We start from the raw sequence: 25,022 nt of genomic DNA on the forward strand, positions 1-25,022 counted from the left end.
CTGGGATCGAGTCCTGCATCGGGCTCTCTGCTCAGCGGGGAGCCTGCTTCCTCCTCTCTCTCTCTGCCTGCCTCTCTGCCTACTTGTGATCTCTCTCTGTCAAATAAATAAATAAAATCTTTAAAAAAAAAATTCCTTAATTTAGATAAGTGAACTGCATTAGATCACAGTATATTTGAAAATTATTTTTAGTAGAAAAAAGGCCCCCAAAGCTGGACTACTCTTCAGTGTGGTCTATGTTAGTGTTTGATTCTGCTGGTATTCTGCTGGTATATCTAGTATGGTAACATTCATTAAAAAATAAAACACGGCTTTTCTAATAAAGATTATCCCTTGTTGGTTAAGTCCAATGGCTAACTTTCCTTTCTTCTTATTCATTGTAGTTGAGGCAGTCCCAGTCCTACTGCACAGACACGGAATGTCTTCAGGAATGTAAGTAATGATGGGACAGGAGGAACCTTAGCACTGGGGGCAGAATTAGAGGACAGAGAACTGTGAATATTTGTCAGAAATTTTTCTTACAGTTTACTGTTTAAGGAAATGGTTCTCAGTAATGTATTTCCTACATAAATATTTAGTTTTTTAATTAAAAATTTTTTTTTGCCTCGAAAACAAACTCTGATCATTGAAGAAAATTTTAAAATCATAGATAAGACTTCCAGAATACTAAAAGATAACCATTATTGACAACTTGGTGCAAAACTTTTCAGACCTTTTTCTTGCAAACATATGTGTAACAGCGCACTTTTGGCTGGTCCTACCGGACCATCAAGGCTACTAGCACAAACCCCTCACCCTTTCTCTATAATCTTTTTACATCTATTGGCAGCTTTGGGAACCTCTGAATGAAGGGAGGAAGCCATTCTTACCTATGGTTTGGAAACTTGGGGCCTTTTGGTTCTGACATTGGCATTTTCAAGAGAGCTTAGGCAGTTGGAAGGTTTCTCAGTGTAGCTTTATGGCAGTGTTGATATACAAAGTGAGAATGTGAGCAGGAAGATGGATCCTGCATTGTGAATATAGCTGAGAGACTTGGTGACTACTTTTTTTTTTTTTTTTTTTAAGATTTATTTTAGAGAGAGAGGGTGCACACAAATAGGGGGAGGGGCAGAGGGAGAGAGAAAGGAAAGGAAAATTCCCCACTGAGCACGGAGCCAACTTGAGGCTCTATCTCACAACCCATGGAAGCTAAAACCCAGAGTTGAAGGCTCAACCGACTGAGCCACCCAGTGCCCCTAGACTGGCTATTAGGTGAGACATCTTTTTTTTTTCAGGATACAGATGACTTGAGGGGAACTAATAACTAACATTTAAGCCAGTTCTGTCGTAGGGCATAATAATTTGACTAAGAACGGAAGTGTGACATTAATGGGAGTCTGAAACCTGGTACAATTAATTTTAAAACACTTAGGAAAATGGAATCACTTTGTGTGTGTTGTTTTTCACTACTGTAAACATATCAGTATATATTTTACTATTTAAAAAAATAGTAACTGACTAAATAATAATACTTTATGGGGATACACCAGTGTTTGTATGTTTGTTTGTTTAAAGATTTTATTTATTTATCTGGCAGGCAGAGATCACAATTAGGCAGAGAGGCGGGCAGAGAGCGAGGTAGAAGCAGGCTCCTTGCTGAGCAGAGAGCCTGATGTGGGGCTCGATCCCAGGACGCCGGGATCATGACTTGAGCCAAAGGCAGAGGCTTTAACCCACTGAGCCACCCAGGCGCCCCTCTTTGTTTGTTTAAAAAAAAAAAAATTGTTTAAAAAAAAATTTATTTTAGAACACAAGCTTATTCATGCAAGCAGGGGAGGGGTCAGAGGGAGAGGGCTAGAAAATCTCAAGCAGACTCCCTGCTGAGTGTGGTACCAGACTTGGACCTTTAGCTCATGACTGTGACCTCATGACCTGAGCCGAAATCAGGAGTTGGATGCTTAACTGACTTAGCCACCCAAGCGCCCGGGGATATACCAGTGTTTAAATTATTTCCTTTCATTGAAATTTTAGGCTGCTCTTATATTTTTTGCTATTACAAATGATAGTTGAACAAGCATCCTTTGTATGCACATTTTTAAGTTGTTTTTTTTACCTTCTTCTTCCACTTCACTTTCTCCTACCCTTCACCTCCCTATGGCAATCACCAGTAGTTTCTTTGTGTCTATGAGCTTGTTTTGTTTTGTTAGATTCCACATATAAGTGAGATAATACGGCATTTGTCTTTCTCTGTCTTTCTTATTTCACATCCATCCATGTTGTCACAATGTCAAAATTTCATTGTTTTTGTGGCTGAAAAATATTCTCTTGTATATGTACACTGCACCTTCTTTATCCATTCATTCCTTGATGGACACTTGATTGTTTCCAGCTCTTAGCTCTTGTAAATAGTGCTGCATTGAACATGGGTGTGCATATATCTTTTTGAATTAATGTTTTCATTTTCCTTGTAAAAAACCAAGAAGTAGAATTGCTGGATCATATAATGGTAGTTCTTGTTTAAATTTTTTGAGAAAACTACATACTGTCTTTCATAATGGCTGCACCAGTTTACCTTCCTACCCACAGTGCACAAGGGCTCTTTTTCTCTATAGCCTCACCAACACTTATTTCCTGTCTTTTGGGTGATAGACTTTCTAACAGGCATAAGATGATACCTCATTATGCTTTTGTTTGCATTTCCTGATGACTAGTGATTTTGATCTGTTGGCCATCTGCGTCGTCTTTGGGAAAATGCCTGTTCAAGTCTTCTGATGATTTTTTAATCGGATTGTTTTTTGCTATTGAGCTATATAGGTTCTTTATATATTTTGAATATTAACACAAAAAATATTCAAATATTTGAATATTTATATGATTTGCAAATATTCTCTCCTTTTTTTTTTTTAAGATTTATTTTAGGGGCGCCTTGGTGGTTCAGTAGGTTAAGCCTCTGCCTTCGGCTCAGGTCATGATCCAGGGTCCTGGGATCAAGCCCTGCATTGGGCTCTCTGCTCGGCAGGGAGCCTGCTTCCTCCTCTCTCTCTGCCTGCCTCTCTGCCTACTTGTGATCTCTCTCTCTCTGTCAAATAAATAAATAAAATATTTTTTTTTAAAAAGATTTATTTTAGTCATTGAGCATGTGCTCAGTGGGAAGGAGCAGAGAGAAAGGGAGAGAGTCCAAAGCAGATGCTGTGCTGAGCGTGGAACCCGATGCAGGGCTCGATCTCAGGACCCTGAGATCTCAACCTGAGCTGAATGCTTAATTGACTGTACCACCCAGGCACCCCCATCTTTTTTTTAAAGAGCAGATATTTTCTTGTATTCAGTAGGTTACCTTTTTATTTTGTTGATTGCTTTCTTTGCTGTGCAGAAGTCTTTTAGTTTGGTGCACCTGGGTGACTCAGTTGGTGAAGCGTCTGCGTTCGGCTCAGGTCATGATCCCAGGGTCCTGTGATCAAGCCCTGCATCGGGCTCCCTCCTCGGTGAAAAGCGTTCTCCCTTTCCCTCTGCTGCTCTGCCTGCTTATGCTCTCTAGCGCTCTCTGCCAAATAAATAAATAATATCTTTAAAAAAAAAATGTTTGGTAGAACTCATCAGTAAAGCCATCTGGTCCTGGACTTTGGTTTGTTGGGAGGTTTTTCATTACTGATTCTTCTCCTTACTAGTTATCAGTCTGTTCAGATTTTCTGTTGGTGGCTGCATGTTTCTAGGAATTTAGTCATTTCTTAGTATATGATTATATATCAAGAATATGGTATATGATGATTCATACTAGTCTGTTTTCATCCTTTATATTTCTGTACTGTCAGTTGTAACATCTCCTTTTTCATTTCTGATTTTAGCTGAGTCCTGTCCCTCTTTTTCCTGGTTAGTCTGACTAAAGGTTTGTCAGTTTTGTTTATCTTTTCAGAGACTCAGTATTGATCTTTTCTGTTAACTTTTTAATTTATGTATCATTTATTTCTACTCTAGTCTTTGGTATTTCCTTATATCTACTGACTCTGGGCTTCATTTGTTCTTTTTTTCTTTTGGGGTTTAAAATTAGACTTTCCTTATTTCTTGAGGCAGACATTTATCACTCTGACCTTCCCACTTAGAACTTAGAATGTTATCACTCTGACCTTCCCACTTAGAACTGCTTCTGCTGCATCCCCTAAATTTGGGTGTTATATTTCCATGTTTGTTTGATTTGGGATATTTTCGGATTCTATGAAAAATTTTTTCTGGGGCACCTAGCTGGTTCAGTCAGTAGAGCATGTAACTTTTGATCTTAGGGTCCTGAGTTCAAGTCCCATGTTGGGTTTGGAGCCTAATTTTAAAAATAATAAATAAATAAAATAAAAGTGGGTGAATACTGTCTTTAAAAAATTTTGTTTTTCTTTAATCTACTGGCTGTTCAGTAGTGTGTTTAATCTCTACATATTGGTGAATTTTCCAACTTTCTTTGTATAGTTGACTTCTAGTTTTATGTTGCTGTGGTCGGAAAAGATCCTTAGTATGATTTCAGTGTGGTCAGCATCTGATTTGTTCTAGAGAATGTTCTGTGTACATTTGGGAAGAATGTGTATTGTGTTGGTTTTGGCTGGAATGTTCTGTGTATACAGTTAAGTCCATCTAGTCTGATGTGTCTTTTAAGGCTGATGTTTCCATATTGATTTCCTGTCTAGGTGATCTGTCCACTGATATAAGTGAGGTATTAAAGTCTTCTACTATTACTGTATTGCTGTCTGTTTCTCCATTTAGGTCTGTTAATATTTCCTTTATATATTAGGTGTTCCTATAAATATTTGCAAATGTCATATCCTCCTACTGGATTTACCCCTTCGTTATGTAATGCCCTTATTTGTCTCTTACAGTCTTTGTATTAAAATTGATTTTATCTGATATGAGTATAGCTACTCCAGCTTTCTTTTGGTTTCTGTTTGCATGGAATATCTTTTTCTGTGCCTTCACTTTCAGTCTGTGTATGTCATTATATTTGAAGTGAGTCTCTTATAGGCAGCATATAGATAGGTCTTGTTTTTTTAATCCATCAGCCACTCTGCTTTTTTTTTAAGCTCTGCACCCAACATGGGGCTTGAATTCATGACCCTGAGATCAAAAGTCACATGCTGACAGAGCCAGCCAGGCACCCCACCACTCTGTCTTTTGATTGGAGAATTTAGTTTGCTTACAGTTAAAATAATTAGTGATGGGTATATATACTTGCCATTGTGTTCATTATTTTCTGGCTGTTTTTATAGTTCCTTTCTGTTCCTTTCTTCTCTTGCTTTCTTCCTTTGTGGTTTGAGGACTTTCTTTAGTGTTATGCTTATATTTCTTTCTCTTTATCTTCTGTGTATTTACTATAGGCTTTTGTTTTGTGGTTACCATGATACTTACATAAAACAGCTTAGAAGAGTCTATTTTAAGTTGATAACAACTAAAGTGTGATCCCAATAAATCCCCACATTTTAACTCCCCCTCCTACATTTTATGTAAATTTTAAGGCTTTTGGCATAATACCAAATCGCATTTATTAATAGGCTAGTTGCTTATACTTACTATCCTTGAAGCTGAGCTCCACTTTATTTTGTATCTGACACTAAATACAGCAAGTGCTATTATAGAAGGACTTCAATTGCATTATTAATTATTGTTACTGCTGTGTAAACCGGATGGCCCATTAAATTCTGTAAATACAACAACTTAGAGAAATAGGAGCTAGTACAGTGCTTCACCCAAAGTAGAAATTTTGTCAGATCATTGTCCACTGGTGCAGCCTCTGAACAAGAAGGTAATGGTCATGTGCGGACTTTGTGTTAGATTGTTGGGATACTGGGTGGTGGTTCCTCCAGTCTTGATCTCTTTGTGGTATATTTTTCAGTAGCATCCACTGTTCAGAGTTTTTATGGAGATTCCATTCTGTAGATGTGAATGCCTAAATCATTGGTCATTGGTGATTAACTCGATCTCCGGCCCCTCTCCTCTCTGGAGGTTAGGGAGTAGAGCTGAAAGTTCCAGCTTTCTAACTATATGGTCCAACTCTGGCAAGCAGACCCCATCCTGAAGCTCTCAAGAGGCCCATCAAGGTCACCTCATTAGCGTAGACTCAAGTTTATTATTAGTAACAACAAATGACACTATGCCCTCCGACAAGCAGCTCAAAATTTTTCCCTAGCAGGTTAAGTTAAAACCTGTTCTTCTAGTTGAAAATAATCTTATTGAACTCCTTATGGAAAAACAAGTATGTATTACATTTGTGGTATTTACCATGCTCGAGCCAGCCGCCCCTTAAACCAAATAAACTCTTTATTTCTTTGAGTGAGATTTTATTTCTTAATCTACATATAAAGACAAAACTTTAGACCTTAAGTATCAATTTAGTTACATTGGCCAGTTTTTCTCTACTGCTTCCTTCAGCATTTGGTGGAAATCCTGTCTGAAAGCCGTATTTTTAAACAGTTTATGCAGTTGTTTCCTGTGGGCGATAGAATTACTTTTCTTTGTATTCTAAATTTTCTCCAGTGAGTTTTTGCTGTTTTCATAAAATACATATTAATTAAGAGTCCCCACAGTCCCTTCTCAATTTCAGTAATTTGCTAGAATGGCTCACAGAACTCAGGAAAACAGTTTACTTACGTTACGAGTGTATCATAAAGGGTACAACTAAAGAACAATCAGACAGAAGGGTTGTACAGGGCAAGGTATGTGGCGGAGGGGTGCAGAGTTTCCCTGTTTACTCTGGGTATGCCACTTTCCCAGTACTCCAATATTTTCCAAGTATTCACCAATTAGGAAGCTCTCTGAACCCCACTGTTCAGAGTTTTTATGGAGATTCCATTCTGTAGATGTGAATGCCTAAATCATTGGTCATTGGTGATTAACTCGATCTCCGGCCCCTCTCCTCTCTGGAGGTTAGGGAGTAGAGCTGAAAGTTCCAGCTTTCTAACTATATGGTCCAACTCTGGCAAGCAGACCCCATCCTGAAGCTCTCAAGAGGCCCATCAAGGTCACCTCATTAGCGTAGACTCAAGTTTATTATTAGTAACAACAAATGACATTTCTCTCCTGTCTCTCGGGAAATTCCAAGGGTTTTAGGATTTCTTTGCCAGGAACTGGAATGAAAACCAAATCTGTATTTCTTATTAGATCACAGTACCCATTGTGCCTGCCATGGTATCATATTGCATGTATTTGAGATGATTTAATTGAATATGGAGCTCATGACTTTGTGTGGTAGCAGAATTTAGCTGCAATGTGTTAGCAGATTCAGTTGCCGCATGATTCTTTATATTGAGCTAACCTCCGCTTCATTGTGGTGTTCACCTATAGTTTTGCTGTCTAGAGCAGTACAGAGCAAGTCTGCTCGCTCTTCCAAAAGACTGCCTTTCAGATAAAGTGTTATATGGAAACCGGCTCAACCACTAACGTGATTCTGGAGTAAATCAACTTGAAAACAGGTAGCTGTGCTGGAGATAATGTAATTATTCTCTACAACCCCAAAATTATGGAGTGAAAACCTTCTGGTGCTACTGTGCCACATTCACTCTTGTTCTTTTTCTACTTTTCCACTGGAAACCTGTATCAATTTATAGAAATAATCCTTTGGGATCCACCAGCTCTTAGAGCCTCCCTCTCTACTCTTTCATCTTCCTGGTATCCAGCTAAGTTAATGGCTTTATTGTGACTATTCCCTTTGTAAGCTATGTGTAATACATTTGCTTGTAACTAAAGACTTAAACTTTAAGCAAAATAGAATGCTGTACTTTCATGTAGAGTCCTTTTACATTTTTTTATTTCATGTCTTTCCAGACCTAGAATAAAAAGCATTTACTCTCTTAAGACAAAGTTTCTAGACAGTAAGGAAACAGATTTTGTAACTCCCATGTGATTGTGCCCCTGATATTTGTAAGTGCCAAAAAGTTATCACACTAAAAACCACAGTGGTGGGGCGCCTGGGTGGCTCAGTGGCTTAAGCCTCTGCCTTCGGCTCAGGTCATGAGATCAGGGTCCTGGGATTGAGCCCCTCATCGGGCTCTCTGCTCAGTGGGGGGCCTCCTTCCTCCTCTCTCTGCCTACTTGTGATCTCTCTCTCTCTCTCTCTCTCAGATAAATAAATAATCTCAAAAAAAGAAAACTCACTTAGAAAAAAAAGCCAAACAGGGCACCTGGGTGGCTCAGTGGGTTAAGCCGCTGCCTTCCGCTCAGGTCATGATCTCGGGGTCCTGGGATTGAGTCCCTCATCAGGCTCTCTGCTCAGCAGGGGGCCTGTTTCCCTTGCTCTCTCTCTGCCTACTTGTGATCTCTTTCTGTCAAATAAATAAATAAAATCTTTAAAAGAAAAAACAAACAAAAACACACACACACACAGTGGCCAGAGCCTATCCACCTCTCTTTACTGACTTTAAAATAGCTGCTCCTTCGGGCTCCTGGCTGGATCAGTCAGAAGAGCGTGTAACTCTTAATTTCCGGATAGTGACTTTCAAGCCCCATGGTGGATGTAGACGTTACTTAAATAAAACTAAAACTTTTTTAAAAAAGGTTTTTTTAAAAGCTGTTCCTTATAGTTGTTTGTTTTCACTGCATGTATGTAGTCTGAAGGAATTTGAGTAGCATACCCGTTTTGAGACTTGATGAAGTGTCTTGTCATAGGGACTGCAGATAATCACAGAAAGCCTTCAGTGATTCCATTCATCTTTGTTTCTGAATATTTCAGCAAGTCCAACTCAGTTCAGATACCTAGTATCTCTAATCATGAAAGATCATGATCTCAGGGTTATGGGATCAAGCCCCGCATCCGGCTCCCTGCTCAGCGGGGACTCTGCTTTTCCCTCTCCCTCTGCCTGCTGCTCCCCCTACTTATTCTCTCTCTCTGTGTCAAATAAATAAAATCTTTAAAAATAATAATAAAAATAAATAAATAAAAGCCAGGAAGAGGAGAATAAGCATATATGGAGTCGTAAGTGTAAGAAAGAAAATTAGGCAGTAGTCAGGCAAGACAAAGGAAGAAAGTGTTTTAAAAAGGAGAGAATGGTCCTGGAAAATGAGCTCTATAATTATCCATGAGACTTAGAAGCATGGAGAGGTATAGGCGACCTTTTGAAGAGCTGTTTCCAGGATGGAGGTGGGTACCCACCTGAAGGGATGAATGGGAGGTAGTGAAATGTAGTCATTTCTTAAGATGTTAGCTTTGATAGCTGGGCAAGGAAAGGGTTTGAGGGAGGGATTTGTTTCCCCCCAAGTAGGGAAAGTTGATGTGTTTAAGTGATTTACAGGATGGCTGCAACGGGGAGCGGTGTTGAATACATAAGAGAGTAGGTAATGGATAAGATCTCTGCAAGAGAGATGTGATCTAAAGCCAAGTGGAGAAATTGTCTTAGTTACGAGGGAGGCACGTTTAATATAGTTGGAGAGAACAAAGAAAGGAATGGGTATGATACAGAGGAAAAAAATACTAATGCATTGTGTGATAACACAGTTTTGGTGACCTGGAGTCCTGTTATTTTCTGTTTCTGGGGAAGTGATGGGGGCTTGGACAAGAGGCCACATTCCTCTCCAGCCTGGGCCAGCGGAGCAATTGCTTGACTGTTGTTCCTTTTGGTCACTAACCCTCGGCCTCAGTAAGGCCACCCATCCCTTCCCTTGCTTGGGAGTGAGACCTGGGCCCATGTACCCCAGTTTCGTGCATCAGCTTAGTTTCAACGTCTTGTCTGGATTTCTTCTTTTTCTCCAGGCGGGGAAACTAAACTAAACAGTTACAGTCCTGGTGAACTATTTGAGTAACCATGTAGATACACTGTTTTTCTTTAGAAATCTAATCTTTAATTTTCATTTTTGGCAACTGAGTTCTCTAATGTACCTCAACGATAAGTTTATTTATCAGAAACTTGTTAAGCTCATACTGTGGGCCAAGCACTAGGCTAGGTACTTGTTATAATGGATTAAATAAGATATGGCTGCCTCAGGCAGCTGGGAGAGACCAACACACACAGCCCTGACAATTTTCTTTTGATAAATGCATAGACTTTAGAATATCTAGATCTGAATCCAACTTCTTTTTGCAAAAAAGAAGGCCAAATTATTACTCTTTGTTTGAGAATATCATGAAATTCATTTATATATTATACAACCCAGATAATCCCTTTTCCTTATACTGTTATTTTTTCATGCTGCTTCTGTAATTAAAATGCAGAATTCTCCCGTCCTGAAGTAGAGTGTTTTTACTGTACATCAGGTGGTCTTAATCTGGGTTTTATAGATCTCAACGTGTCTAGGGATTGGTGGCTTTGTGCATTTATGAACCTTCCAAATTATATGCAAAATTGAGTGTGTATACATGAGTTCTTAGAGTAGAAAGAATCCGTAATTTTTCTAAATGCTCAAAGAATTCTATCACACCAAAATATTAAGAACCACTAGACTATTAAAATCCTTATGTAATATAGGTTTTGTCCTATGACTGTTTTATACCATTAACCATTTAGTATTCTCACAAGAAGAAAGGGAAGTTGAAGATGTATTTCATAATTGCACTTCTTAAAGTTATTTATACAACTTTTAAATTGATACAATTTTTGAAATTGGCATTTAAATATTGGAATTTCTTTTTATATTATCTAACAACGTTATAACCATGCTACAGTTTTTTTTTCAAATATATTTTTTGTTTGTCTTTAGTACCAGGGCCCTCTGGTGATAATGGCATCAGTATTACCATGATCTTGATGGCCTGGATGGTTATTGCAGTGATCTTGTTTCTACTGAGACCTCCTAATCTAAGAGGATCCAACCTAACGGGCAAGCCAACCAGTCCTCATAATGTAAGTGTTGTGGATTAGAAATTCATTTGGATAAGGGAGGGGTATGGCCTGGAAATGGGAGGAGTTTGTTTTGACTGAAATACCAGAATTAGCAAAAGGAAGATTTAACTCATGGAGTAAGTTCTTGCCATGGAGTCCTTATAAATCTTGCAACGCCAAATAGCTTAGTCTTCAAGGAGTTACATAGAAAAGCACAGACCTGTAGCCCAAAGAGAATTTTAAAACACATTCCAATCTTCACTCACATTCCAGTCTTTCTTAATATAAAAAAAAAAATCCAGTTTGTAAGAAACCACAGCAGTATTCTCAAATCTCAGTCTTCCACTCCCCAGTTCCTCACAGTTAGTCCCTTCAGCTTCCTAAATTCTCTCACTAGCTCACTAGTTCAAATGTTTTTCCCTCTACTTCAGTTTCTCCCCTTCTTTCTTAGCTGTTAAATACAATAGAGGACCTGAGCCTGTCTGGTGAAAACCCTTTTTCCTCTTGTTTTCCCATCCAATTTCTCTTAAACTCTTCCATTTCTGCATAATAGGTCAACTGAACTGATGAAGGAGAAATAGGATCATTCATGTTAGCAAACCTTGATAGTCCTGATAACTACCATTTTTAGAACCTTCTAGATAAAAAAACATGATAAATAAAGTGACCCAACAGGGAGTTTTTGGTGCTGTCTTTAACAGAAACTTCATGGAAGGATTCCTTTTAATCGTTTGGAGAATGGGTATTTATATTTTTTCTTTTCTATTTGTCTTGGATATTACTTCCTTAAAGATATTTACATGGTGAATTCACTTGTTGAACACCAAATTATCCCACTGATTCCCTTCTCCAATCTTCACCATGTGGAATTCCTAAAATAACTTCTTTTTTTCCACAGTCTTGTATTGCTAATATTAGAAGTTGAGTTAAACTAACTCTTTACGTGGGAGAAAGCAAATGTGGAATGATAATTGGTCAGTGCTTTGGTTTGTTTAGGAAAGGAACATTTAGATACATAGCCATGCTGACATTAAGAAAGAAGGCATCATTAGCTCTATATAAAAAGCCTTAAATTTTTTTTTTCTTTGTTTCTTTTGGAGAAGAAGGTATCCATAAAATAGCGTGTATGTTATCCTGGTAAGATGCTTTCTTCTTGGTATTTTTTCTTACTTTCTAGGTATAGTTTTATTACTTTCATATCAGAGAGCAACTTCCTCAACATTTGCAGCTAAAGAAATCCAACTTAATAACCTGGCCTAGAAGCCATCGAAAGGGACAGAAATTTAAGATGACAGCCCCAAAACCTTATTTCATCATAGCTCAGCAGTTCTTGGCTAGTAGGCCCACTGCCCTAAGGAGTAAACAAGAAAACATACTAATTTCGAGTAGAAAATTGACCAGCCTCCACCAGCACCTCCTGTAATGTGTCACAATAAATAAATGGCATCTCCCTGAAGATTCCTAAAAACTTTGAACTTTCCCTTCCAGTTCACATACTTTCTCTTGCAAGTAACAGTGATCAGCTCTGCTTGGTTTAAACAAGTGGCTCTATTGGTTCACACATTAGGATATCCAGAGAAGTAGGATTAGTGTTTGGATTTTTAAACAACATCACCAGAGGGGGCGCCTGGGTTGCTCAGTGGGTTAAGCCTCTACCTTCCGCTGAGATCATGATCTCAAGGTCCCAGGATCGAGCCTCACATCAGGCTCTCTGCTCAGCAGGGGGCCTGCTTCCCCTTCCCTTTCTGCCTGCCTCTCTGCCTACTTGTGATCTCTCTGTCAAATAAATAAATAAAATCTTTAAAAAAAAACCACACAAACCAAAAACAATATCATCAAAGACCTACTTTCTTTCTTCAGCCATCAGCTTCGCTCCAAAGTGGGCTCCCTTTGTGGTCACAGAATGCCTGCCAGTAGCAACAGGGGCCACATGCTTCCTTATTGACCTTCGGTAGGGAGAAACAAGAGTCTCTACCTTACTTTGTAATGTGCTCGGTCACCCTGAGCCAGAGGGATGGTGCCATCTTTATTGATGTAAATGTCACCTCTGGAGCTGTCAGGGAGAGCAGTGTCATCCAAATCATTTTACTGTTACATAGTTTCCCTTTCTTCCATACCACAGGGAGGAGTGAGACAAACGTTGGTGAATTATAGTGTTAATCTAGTGTTCCCTGGTGTAACAGCACAAGAGAAGTCCAAATAAGTATATGATTAGGGATTGGAGGGTGGGGGTCATGTCTTCAGTTCTTATTATGTGCTAGATCGGTTGCACTAGGATTCAAGAAGTCGGTTCCATAATTTCTGTCTTTCTAATGCCAGGGACAAGATCCACCAGCCCCTCCTGTGGACTAACTTTGTGATATGGGAAGTGAAAATAGTTAACACCTTGCACGACCAAATGAACGAAGATGACCAGAGTACTCTTAACCCCATTAGACTGTTTTTCCTTTTGCATCTGCAATATGGGATGGTATTGTTTTCATGAGCTTCTAGAAATTTCACTCGCAAGCTTATTTTTGCTTCCTGTGTTATCACCATTCCTTTTTACAGTATATTTGAGTAAATGATTATATTAAAAACTTTACATGGGCCTTTTTGGTTATCCTCAACTTAAACATTCCACTCATTCTATTTGTAACTGTGATCATAATTTTTTTGTGATGATTTCTGGCCTGATTGAAGGAAATTTGGGATCCTGCCTTTAAATATTTTAAATAGTTTTGATAGGTTTTTAAAATTGCTTTTTTTTCATAAGGTATTTATAAAGTTACTTGGTGTTCTCTGAGATTGTATGAAAAAAAAATTAGAACCACACTGTATTTACATTTACCTTAATAGTTTATTTGTGGGTAGCAGTTTTTTCTAGTTCTTGGGACTGTGGCAGCCTTTGGAATATTTTCCAGATCTGTGTCATCCACTACAACTGGCTTATGTAGCTAGAAAAAAGAGGGGAGAAGAAATGAAATAGTTGTTTACTAAGTTTTCTATTCCCACAAAAATGTCTAATATTAGGAGAACTTTAAATAAGCATGATTTAAATATGGTGGGTGATTTACAGTCCATTTTAGCCTTATAAGGTTCATGAAAGGAGGAAAAAAGTTAACGCTTTCTGCCTTTGCCAGGTATATTCTATACAGTAATAATTTAAGCTATAATTTATTTGTTAAATGGGTGCCTCTCAGGAACCTTTTCTGTTCTAACTCTTCCCTGTTAAATGGAACTCTGAAAGCTGTATTGGGGCTTATTTGGTTGCTGACATTTGAATGCTGTTTACTTATTTAGCCTATTTTTTCTGTGAAGAAAAAATTGAGTCTTTTGTTACCCTTCTAACTTCAGAAAATATTTGATGGTTTACTCCAAGGGAAAAAGAGGAAAATGAAAAAGCAATCAAGGATCTTTTTTCTCACCCCTTATCTCATTCTTTTCTAGTAATAAGATGGATTGGGGTGGGGAGGAACATTATTATAAGTAAAATTTTGAAATGTATAAAAAGTAAAAGGTTGTATTGTTTTGCTCAGTTTGAAAGAAAATGAAAACAAATGGCATAAATACAAGTCTGGCATGACCTATGTGGTTATGGAATTTTTTTCTTAGGAAGTGATTACAGGATGGTTTATGGGGGCTAGAAGATATTTTGCTATCGATGTAAGGATTTTCCCCCCAGATCAGTCTAGCTTTTCACTGTTACCGATCTGAGAAATTACATGTATGAATTAATAAACTTCTCTATATCATTGTACTGTTTAATAGAGTCTCTGATACAATTGTGTGATGCTCCTAGGGTATTTTTTCCCCCTTTATTATGATTACATTTTAGGCCATAAACTTTTTAAGGGCTTCATTTCCTTATATAATCCAATATTGACTGCTTGCATTCCTTCTGTGGATCTTAGCTTTGAGCTCAATTTCTTGACATAGTGTCATCTATTCTTAGTTACTTGTGCTAATTGAGGGGTATCATAACACAGGTAAGTCAAATCTTAGATAAGGGAGCACCATAGATTTAAATCTTCCTCTTGCTGTGGCCTACTGGAAGTGTTCTCAGCTTTACAGCTGTTAGAGTATTCAATGTGGAAAGGGCAGGGATGGCATAGGTTGGAGTTAAATCTCTATAAGCATTCCTTTTTCTGCCCTTGGCCCCTGGACTTTGAAGGCTTGCACATACATCCTAGCAGTCTGTTCTCTAAGCTGCTAGAAAGCCAGCCTCTGGCAGAGATGCTGATGCATCCACTGAATCTGTGGCTCACAAGTAATTGAGAATTGGCTTTGGTTGAAGCCAGTTGGCCTTGACGAGGAAACAAGAGTGTCTAGTGTTAGTTGGCTAGAGACCTACAAATCTGGATTCTCATTCCTGGTTCTTCATTTCTGTCACATACACTTAATTGACAGAACATCTAGTATATTAACCTTTTCTATATGGACCGTCTAATTAGGAACAAAAGTTCCTAGAGAAATACTTAGTTTTGGGTTTTTTTTGCTTGTAAAATTTCTCTGCATTCCTGAGAAAGACCACATACTACTGCTTATAAAGTATTCCTGTTAACCTAACTAGTAATTTATATTACTCTATTTAATTCTTAAAGCTTCTACATTTGGCCTTTTTATTGAACACACTCTTACTCATTACTTGGCTTATATTCACCGGAACTGTGGCTACATTCATTTTTAAATAATCTGGAGAAAGGAAAGATAAAGCTTCATATTTTAGTCACTTTGGGCTCTTAAATGTTCCACAAATAACAATAAGTTTATTTTGTTTGAGAGTCATGTAATGTCCCTTATGCAAAATAATGATTTCTAGCTTTCCATATGGAAAAAGTTAACATTGGAACTGTGTATAGTAAAAGAGTTTATCATGTATCTATCCAAGCACTATCCCATGGCCAGCAAGTCATATTTTAAATAAACTTGCAGAAATTTTCTAAAGTAACTATAAGGTTCAGCTAGTCCATGGTCACTTTTAGTGTCATCGTGGTATGTGATGTGATAGTGTTTATAGAATGACTGAATTCTTTTATTTTCAAAGGAACCTTGGAAATGTATCACTCTGAATTAAAGCCTGTCACTCTAAATAAACATGCTAAAATTTGACCAGCTCGTCAGCTTAAGACACAAAACAGCAACTTGAGGAGAAATGAAGAGTTTACACTTAAGGGGTTAAATTTTTGTTGTTGCAATAGTAGATTTAGTCTTAACATGATATTTCTAAATGAAGAGCATATGTATTTGTTACCATGTCTAATGATTACTTTGTTAAAAGCGAAAGTGGTCATGTGATGTACTAAGTATGAATTGCTGTTTTTCAATGTTTAAGTCATGCCAAACAAATCATGTCTGTGCCATCCAGGGTTTATTGTAATCTTTTACTGAGTACTTGGACTGGGATAAAGGGCTTGTACTATGCACTTTTTATTAATGAATAAATAGAAAACATTAGTAACGTATTGTTTTCTGTTTGGCTTTTTTGGGGAAATGAATCTTTTGCTTAGTAGAACGTTTACATCCTTTATTAAACGGTGTCCTTGTAAGACTTTTTACCCCTAACTGAAGACCTTCCACAGAGAGAACTTTAAGTTACAAGAAAAATATGTATGTAATAGCAGTGGGGCCAATATTCAGAAGTAGGGAGTCTGAGAATCTCTAGATTAGATCACAATTACATTTCTTTACTTACTCTTTTATTTTTTAATTTCCTCCTAGAATACAGTGTTAATATACCTATGCTTTGAAGGAATAATAATTAATAATGTTAATTATGTTTTTGAGCAGGCCTATGTTACTTCAAGGGAGCAAGATGTGTAACTGTACAAACACACACACAAGTAAAGATCTGCTTTTTGTCTTGTGACCTGGAATGCACCCAGATACCAAAGATCATTAATCCCCACATACACGTAAAAATGGTAAAATTGCCCTGGCATGGGTCAGTGTCTGTGTGATACTTAAGTGTTCTTTAAAATAGCGAAATGTGTGAGACATATAATTTTCTGGAGATAATTAATGATTTCAATCTAAAATTTGTCATGAATGTCAATATATACCTGAACCCCTGTAAAACTAAGTTTTCATTAAATGGTTCTGCAGTATTAATTTTCCTCTCAGAAAGTAGAATTCTCATAAGTTTTTTTGCTTCCTGCCATTTCATCTGATAGTTGTCTCAGTTCCAAATCTGTTTTTAAGAGTCAATTTTTCTCGCCACCAAGAAGTTCCATAAACACCAGCCGAGATTATGATGCTCTCACATTTTTAAAAATTGGAGTTATCAAAGTGATCTTTTCCCCTGGGCAACTTAACTTTGCATATCTTTTCTCATACAAATAGACTATGTCAGTTCAATAAACATTTTGACATTGTATTTATTTCTGCTTTAAAATGGGTGTTATTCAGGGGTGCCTGGGTGGCTCAGTGGGTTAAGCCTCTGCCTTCAGCTCAGGTCATGATCTCAGGGTCCTGGGATCAAGCCCCGCATCGGGCTCTCTGCTCAGGAGGGAGCCTGCTTCCCCTTCTCTCTCTGCCTGCCTCTCTGCCTGTTTGTGATCTCTCTCTCTGTCAAATAAATTTCAAAAATCTGTAAAAACAAACAAACAAACAAAAAAACAACCCCCCCCCAATAAAATGAGTGTTATTCAGAATTATGTTACAAAAAACATTTTAAACCATCAGATGCCAGATTAAGACGTTTTGTGAAAGGGGGGTAGAAGATGTTTGGGAAGCAGGGAGTAGATAGGGATGAAGAATAATATGAGTAGCTTTTTTTTTTAAAGATTTGTTTTTTATTTATTTGACAGAGAGAGAGATCACAAGTAGGCGAAGAGGCAGGCAGAGAGAGAAGGGGAAGCAGGCTCCCTGCCGAGCAGAGAGCCTGATGCGGGGTTCAATCCAGGGACCCTGAGATCTTGACCTGAATCAAAGGCAGAGGCTTAACGCACTGAGCCATCCAGGTGCACCTATGTGTAGTTTTAAGAATAAAGCAACTTTCATGTCAAGAAAGAATATTCCTGGGGTGCCTGGGGGGCTTAGTCGGTTGAGTATCCAGCTCTTGATTTCCATTCAAGTCATGATCTCAGGGATGTGGGACTGAGCTGTGCTTTGGGCTCTGTGCTGGTGGGGAGTCTGCTTGGGATCCTCTCTCCCTCTCTCTCTGCCTTGCCCCCTCTAAAATAATAAATAAATCTTTTAAAAAACCATATTCCCTTTTATAACACTGCTTATTTCCAGGAAGTTTAGGGATGAGAAAAAAATATAACCCCTGCAATACTAGAGGCCTTACTACTTCTTAAATATTTGGTTCCCATACTGCTCATAACCTCAGACACTCAGGCTATGTTATGATGATGAATGGATTTGAATTGCATTGCCTTTATTCATTTTGAAGAACTGAGCACAGTTTCTTAAAGAGGACAAGTACTACATAGCAGATTCAGCATTATGGAAAAAGTCTACTATTTTGCTGTTTTTGTTGTTGTTTTTTAACATTTTATTTGTTTATTTGAAGGGGGCAGAGCACAGAGGGAGAAGCAGATTCCCTGCTGAGCGGAGAGCTGATGCAGGGCTTGATCCCAGGACCCTGGGATCCATGACCTGTAGTCATGTAATTGTAATAATTGTCTTATGTGCAGTAAAAATATTTAGCATTGCTAATAGTGTTGAGCCTTGGAGGAAAAGTATTCAAGTAGCTTTGTGTGAGGTGGGCTTAAGGTAAATAATTCATTCAGATCTTTAGCTTTTCTTACATCTAAAAGATAGCATATAGTTTATAGCATATAGCTTATAGTGATTCTCAAACTTTCTGGTTTGGAGACCCCAAAGAATTTTTGTTTATATGCATTGTTTTATGTATCAATATATACTGTATCCAAAATTAAAACAGAACATTTAAAAGCATTACGTATTTTAAAATAACAATATACCCAATACATGTTAACATGAAGGTTTTTGTGAAAAAACCATTTTCCAAAATGAAAACTTAGAAGACTGGCATGTTTTACATTTTTGCAAATCTCTTCAATAGTTGGTTTACGAGAAGTCTGGGTTATTATTATTTTCTTTTAAGATTTATTTATTTGAGGGGCACCTGGATGGCTCAGTGGGTTAAAGCCTCTGCCTTTGGCTCAGGTCATGATCCCGGGGTCCTGGGAGCGAGCCCCACATTGGGCTCTCTGCTCAGCAGGGAACCTGCTCTCCTTCCTCTCTCTGCCTGCCTCTCTGCCTACTTGTGGTCTCTGTCAAATAAATAAATAAGATCTTAAAAAAAAAAAAGATTTATTTATTTGAGAGAGAGTAGGGAGGGGCAGAGGGAGAGGGAGAAAATTTCCAGCAGAACTGTGGAGTGAGCAGGGAGCCTCATGGCGGGCTTGATCTCATGACTCCAATATCATTACCAAGAGCCAGACGCTTAACCGACTGAGCCATCCAGGTGCCCCAGGTTAGATTTCTACTTCTACATTCAATATGTTCGTTCCCTTCTTGTGAGACTGTGTGAATATTAGTTTTTGACAACTAAATGAATGATGGTATTTTGAGCAGTCTATACTAAGGAAAAATTATGTAACTGTTGGACTGTCTACTTACTTTGAACCATTAGTTTCCTCATTTACTTATCAAATATGGTACCACTTTACAGAATGCTGAAGTAAATATCAAATGAAATGTTTGTAAAAATGTTAAGTCCTAAATAAATACTGTATATAAAGGCCCTCACCATCCCAACACACACACATACACATATACCCTCTCCCTTTTCAAAACCTCAAGTTGTACAGATACTAGGTATTTAGGGGGGCACTTCCATTGAATTTCTGTTGGAAAGAATTCACTCTAAGAATGGACAGTGGCACATTTAGGCCAGAGTCTGGCACAAGAAAAACATTAAAGATTAAAACATTAGGGACCCCTGGGTGTTTCAGTCAGTTAAGCGTCTGCTTTTGGCTCAGGTCATGATCCTAGGGTCCTGGGATCAAGTCCCGCATCAGGCTCCCTTAGCGAGAAGCCTGCTTCTCCCCCTCCCACTCCCCCTGTTTGTCTTCCCTCTCTCACTGTCTCTCTGTCAAATAAATAAATAAAATAAAATAAAAAAAGATTAAAACATTAAATAGAATGTCAGTGTCCAATCAATATTTTAAAATCCTTGAAAGGTAAACTGGAAAGCAAATACATTTTGACTAATAGGTGAATAAATTCATTGCAGTAAAAGCTAAAGAGCAAACTAATTAGACTAATAGTTCTCAACATTGGCAGCACTTTGAGAGCTTTAAAAACCTGGTGCTTTGACTCCACACCTCAGAGATTGTGGTATGGGGTTTGACCTAAGCATCTGTAGGTAATTCCAGTAGCAACTAAGGGTAAGAACTCTTGGCATTAAGAATGCTATGCCTTGGGGGCGCCTGGGTGGCTCAGTGGATTGGGCCGCTGCCTTCCGCTCAGGTCATGATCTCAGTGTCCTGGGATCGAGCCCCGCATCGGGCTCTTTGCTCAGCGGGAGCCTGCTTCTCTCTCTCTCTCTCTCTCTCTGCCTGACTCTCTGCCGACTTGTGATCTCTCTCTCTGTCAAATAAATAAATAAAATCTTTAAAAAAAAAAAAAAAAAGAATGCTATGCCTTGGGGCACCTGGGCGCCTCAGTTGGTCAAATGTCTGACTCTTGATTTCTGTTCAGGTCATGATCTCTGGGTGGTAAGATCAAGCTTAGGTCCAGCCCCCCAGCAAGCCCTGTCTAGCCCCACCTCAAGCTCTGAGATCAGTGGGGAGTCTGCTCAAGATTCTCTCTCTCTCTGCCCTCCTCCCCACAGTCTCTCTCTAAAATCAACAAATCTTTTGAAAAAGAATGCTAAAGCTTGTTTTTAGTTCCAGAGATGGAAAACTAAACAAAAGCATAAAATAATTTCCTTTATACTAGCTGACTTCTATATATGGGCAGGGAATTAAGTGAAATCTTATATTCTCCTGCAGTAGAGTTATTTTTAATAGTGATATTTCACAGGTTTTCCTAATGCTTAAAAATAATGCTTTTTTATTTTCTCAATTTTTTCTTATGGGGATGAGGAAGGGAGATGTCATCCTTCTTCATGGATGGCCATAAAAGAAGTCTGTTCAGTTCATGAGAAGGCTCTATGTTAAAAAAAAAAAAAGAAGAAGAAGAAGGAGAAGATGAAAGAAGGAATGGGAAAGAAAGAAAAAAGAAACAAAGAAAGAAAAAGGAAGGCGAGGAGGAAGGAAAAGAAATAATAAAGCATGCCAAGGAAACAAAAACACCATTGTTATAATAAGGAATAAAGGTGGGATTATTACTTTGCAAGGACTTGGACCACAATTGTTAATAGAATAAATATTAATTCCTCACATAATAGACTTAAGGGTCTCAGAAAATATGAATTCTTTTGGTGATAAGGCCATTTGTTTTTAGTCCCTGTCCTCCAGAAGTTTATATAGTATTTACCAGGGAAAGATAAATACAAAAGCTAACAAATAAGCTAATATTTCAGGAACTAACTGCTAAAGTGAAGTTAAAAAATAATGGTGAAAGAGCTTTCTGAAGAGATGATATTTGAAGGGGTGCCTGGGTGGCTCAGTAGGTTAAGTGTCTGCCTTTGGCTCCGGTCATGATCCCAGGGTCCTGGGATTGAGCCCCGCCTCAGGCTCCCTGCTCAGCAGGGAATCTGCCTCTCTCTCTCCTGTTCCTCCCCACCCTGCTGATACTCTCCCTCTCTCAAATAAATAAAGTCTTTTTAAAAGAGAGAGAGAGAGAGATGATATTTGGGGTGAGATCTGATGATGCAGCTGTGCAAAGATCTGGGCAGATTTCCAAGAGAAAAAACTACAAAGGACATGAGACTGAAGCATAATCGGCATTTTCAAGGGACCAGAATAAGACCAAATGACCTGTACAAATTGAGATCAGAAGTATGGTCTAGAAGGGGTGCTTGGGTGGCTCAGTCGCTTAAGCGACCAACTCTTGAGTTTGGCTCAGGTCATGATCTCAGGGTCATGAGACGGAGCCGAGCCTTGGGCTCAGTCTGTCTCAGCATGCAGTCTGCCTTTCCCTCTCCCTCCCTCTCTGCACCACCCCCCAACTCATGCACTTATGCAAGGGCTCTCTCTCTCTCAAAAGAAATGAGGTATGTCTACATCTTAAGGATCTTGAACTCCAAAATAAGGAATTCGAGTTTTATTAAGAGTATAAAAGCCCTTGGGACAAAGGATGAGAGATACATGATTTGATTTATGGTTTTAAAAATCTCACTCTGGCTGCTATATGGAAGATGAACTGTGTGCATCAGGAAAGAAGGTAGAAAGCTAGGAAGCCACTGGGGTCCAGAGAAGAGATGCTAATCTCTTTGGCAAAGGGTTGTGGCAACATGAATTAGAAGAAGATATCAGATTTGCGATATATGTTGGAGGTAAAGCCAACGGGCCACATGGATGGCCTGACAGTGAATGGAAGGGAAGAGAGAAAACAAGACTTAAGTCTAGTTTTGGGGTCTTAGCCACTGGATGGTTGATGATTGAACTTGAGATGGGAAAAGTTGATGGTAAGGAAAATGGCCAATGAGAAGGAGCAGATTGGGAGCAATCAGTTAGGATACAGGTTAACTTGCCGGAATAAGGAGACAGACACCAGTGGCTTAACCCAGATCGACTTAAGTTCTCTTTCAGGCAACAGTTCAAAAATATAAGCAGTGTAGGGCTGAAAGCTTGCTTTAGGTATTCAGAACTCAAACTGACTTGCCCCACTGACCAATAGAGCAGTGTTTCTCAAACGGCTGTTGTCCACCCGGTGTTGTCCTCTGCATTGTTCACAATACTGGGTCAGTGCTCCAGCCTGAGGGGAGGTGGTGAAGGAAACATGGAGGGCCTACTTATTCATTTAAGGGTTTGTCCTAGAAGTTGTTCATCTCCCTTCCATTCACATTCCATTAGCCACAACTTGGTAAAATGACCATACCCAAAGGAGGCTAGATGTCAGGGTGCCTGGGTGGCTCAGTGGATTAAAGCCTCTGCCTTCGGCTCAGGTCATGATCTCGGGGTCCTGGGATCGAGCCCTGCATTGGGCTGTCTGCTTGGCGGGGAGCCTGCTTCCCCCTCTCTCTCTGCCTGCCTCTCTGTCTACTTGTGATCTCTCTCTCTGTATCAAATAAATAAAATCTTTAAAAAAAAAAAAAAAAAAGGAGGCTAGATGTCATTGGTGTTCATCCTGGAAAATATCCGCCTAGTTAAAATTTGTGAATTTTATTACCAAATAAGTGAAGTGTGGCTATTGGAGTCAGCTGACAGTTGCTGCCACAGAGGAAAAACAATACTCATGTGTTGGCTTTGGTGATTTTAAGGTGCATACCACATATCCAAATGGAGCTCTGGATAGATTAAGTAAGAGATGTATAGAGCTAAGTAAGGTTCCATCGCTAAGAGAAAAATTAAAAGCCAACAGAATACAGGTAATACTCGAATTTTTGGGACTGGATAAAGTTACTTAAAGAGATAGTAAGACAGAGAAAAGAAGAAACCCCAGGACCGGGACTCAGGGTACTGCAATGTTTAGAGCTCTGATTGAGAAAGAGGAACCAACGCACCGGGAAGGAACATCCAGTGACAGAAGGAAACCATGTCTGGTAAGTCAAATCATGGTGATGGCGAATTGAACATTTTAGCAGAAAGGATTCATTGATGAACTTGCTAAAAGATGTTTTGGTGGAGCGAGGGGGATGAAAGCCCATCTGGAGTAGCTAAAGAAAGAACTGGGGGTACAGAAGGAGAGAAGTGCAAGCATTTCTTTGGAGGAGTTTTACAATGAATGGGGGCAGAGCGATGGGGCAGTTACTTGAGTGGGAGGTGAGTCTTGGGTGACAGGGAGATGTTCATATTGTTTATTGATATGGGAGAAAAGACTATCTACAGAATTGTTAATACCCAGAGCCCCCTCTCTTTTCCACACTGGGGGCACCTCTTTGTTGACCTCAATACATCCTCATGTCTGAAAGGAAGACCTATTGAGATCCATATGTTTTTGCAAAAGCTCTCTCAACTCTGCCTTCCTGTACCATCCCTACGCTCATGGCCTCACTATGATAATTGGTCTCAGAGCCTATCATGATTAATCCAGTCACATCCTACACAGTGTTCACTAGAAGTCCAAGACTCCCAGGTCATCACTAAGCCAACCCCCTTAGCTGATTCAATTTTATACCCTTCCTTATGCCTCAAACCACCTAAACTCAAAGGCTATAAGCAGCAAAAGCCCCATACCTTCACTCTTTTTCTCTGAACATCCCCTTCTCCAAACTTGTCATCTCTTTATGCACACTGACTCTTCCACTGCCCTCTCAAATGGGAGCTGTTGTCTTTTCCAGACCCATAAAGCCAAAGAATGTTGAGGAAGAGTGAACTTCTTCCCAGTTTCTCATTTTGGCTGCCAGGCTATCCCTCTCTCCTCCTCAAAACTTTCTCTTTGTAAGTTCCTACTGACAAAGCATTCCATATGATACTCTTACCTTCCAAAGTCATAGACCCCTGGACAACTCCTCAGTTTAGCACTGAACTTTGTGCCTGCCTTTTCAGCACTTTTCCTAGTGTGACCCTTGGGGATATCAATATCCAGGTAGACAATTCTTCCACTACTCAGTCCCCTAACCTCTCCTCCAGCCATCTTGTTTTCCACACAACTGCAACCACCCACTCCCATCGGTATGTGCTAGACCTGTAATTTCCAACTTTGCTACTTGTATATTCCTAAAAGAATTTTGAATAGCAATGTAGTCTTGCACATTTTCCCCCTTTTAGATATACAATGTAAAAAAAAAAAAAATGCAATGCAAAGCAATCTTGAAGCTTTCCCCTAATAAAGGTTCATATATATTTCTTCTACTTCAGTCTCTTGTCCGACTAACCATACCATTGGTGTCATTTATTCTTTTCACTCTATTTGGCCAAAATATACAAGGAGGCAGAATGGGATCTAACCAAGCCTTGGTTTGTACCTTTTCACCTAAACTCACTTGACCATCAGTGAACAAACCAAGTGGAATCTCTACTCCACATTCAAAATTACCTCTGTTTGTTTTAATGCAATTTGGGGGGAAAAGACACCTAATGACAGCCAGATCACAATGCAAAAACTAAAGAGAACTTGCAAGACTTGTACACAAAACTGGATAGCTCCAAAGCATGAAAATAACCACAATCCCATCTGCTGTCCAGAATGCCAGAATCCATGTGATTAAACAGCGTGGAAATTTTGGAGAGTGGCTCTGACTTCAGTCAATGCCTCACA

General features: G+C 39.0%; 1 protein-coding gene across 2 annotated transcripts in view; it reads left to right on the forward strand.

Annotated features, from left to right (window-relative positions):
* The window catches only part of SMIM14 (small integral membrane protein 14), a 70,662-nt gene extending 54,458 nt beyond the window's left edge, over positions 1–16,204 (forward strand). For both annotated transcript variants that reach the window (XM_059163228.1, XM_059163220.1), the window contains 3 exons: positions 384–432; positions 10,639–10,781; positions 13,080–16,204. In XM_059163228.1, the coding sequence (XP_059019211.1) occupies positions 384–432; positions 10,639–10,781; positions 13,080–13,112 (225 nt within the window). In that variant the 3' untranslated portion in view covers positions 13,113–16,204. The remainder of the gene's footprint in view (positions 1–383; positions 433–10,638; positions 10,782–13,079) is intronic.
* The last annotated feature ends 8,818 nt before the right edge of the window (positions 16,205–25,022 follow it).

This window comes from Mustela lutreola, chromosome 1 (genome assembly GCF_030435805.1).
Source record: "Mustela lutreola isolate mMusLut2 chromosome 1, mMusLut2.pri, whole genome shotgun sequence".
Lineage (NCBI taxonomy): Eukaryota > Metazoa > Chordata > Mammalia > Carnivora > Mustelidae > Mustela > Mustela lutreola.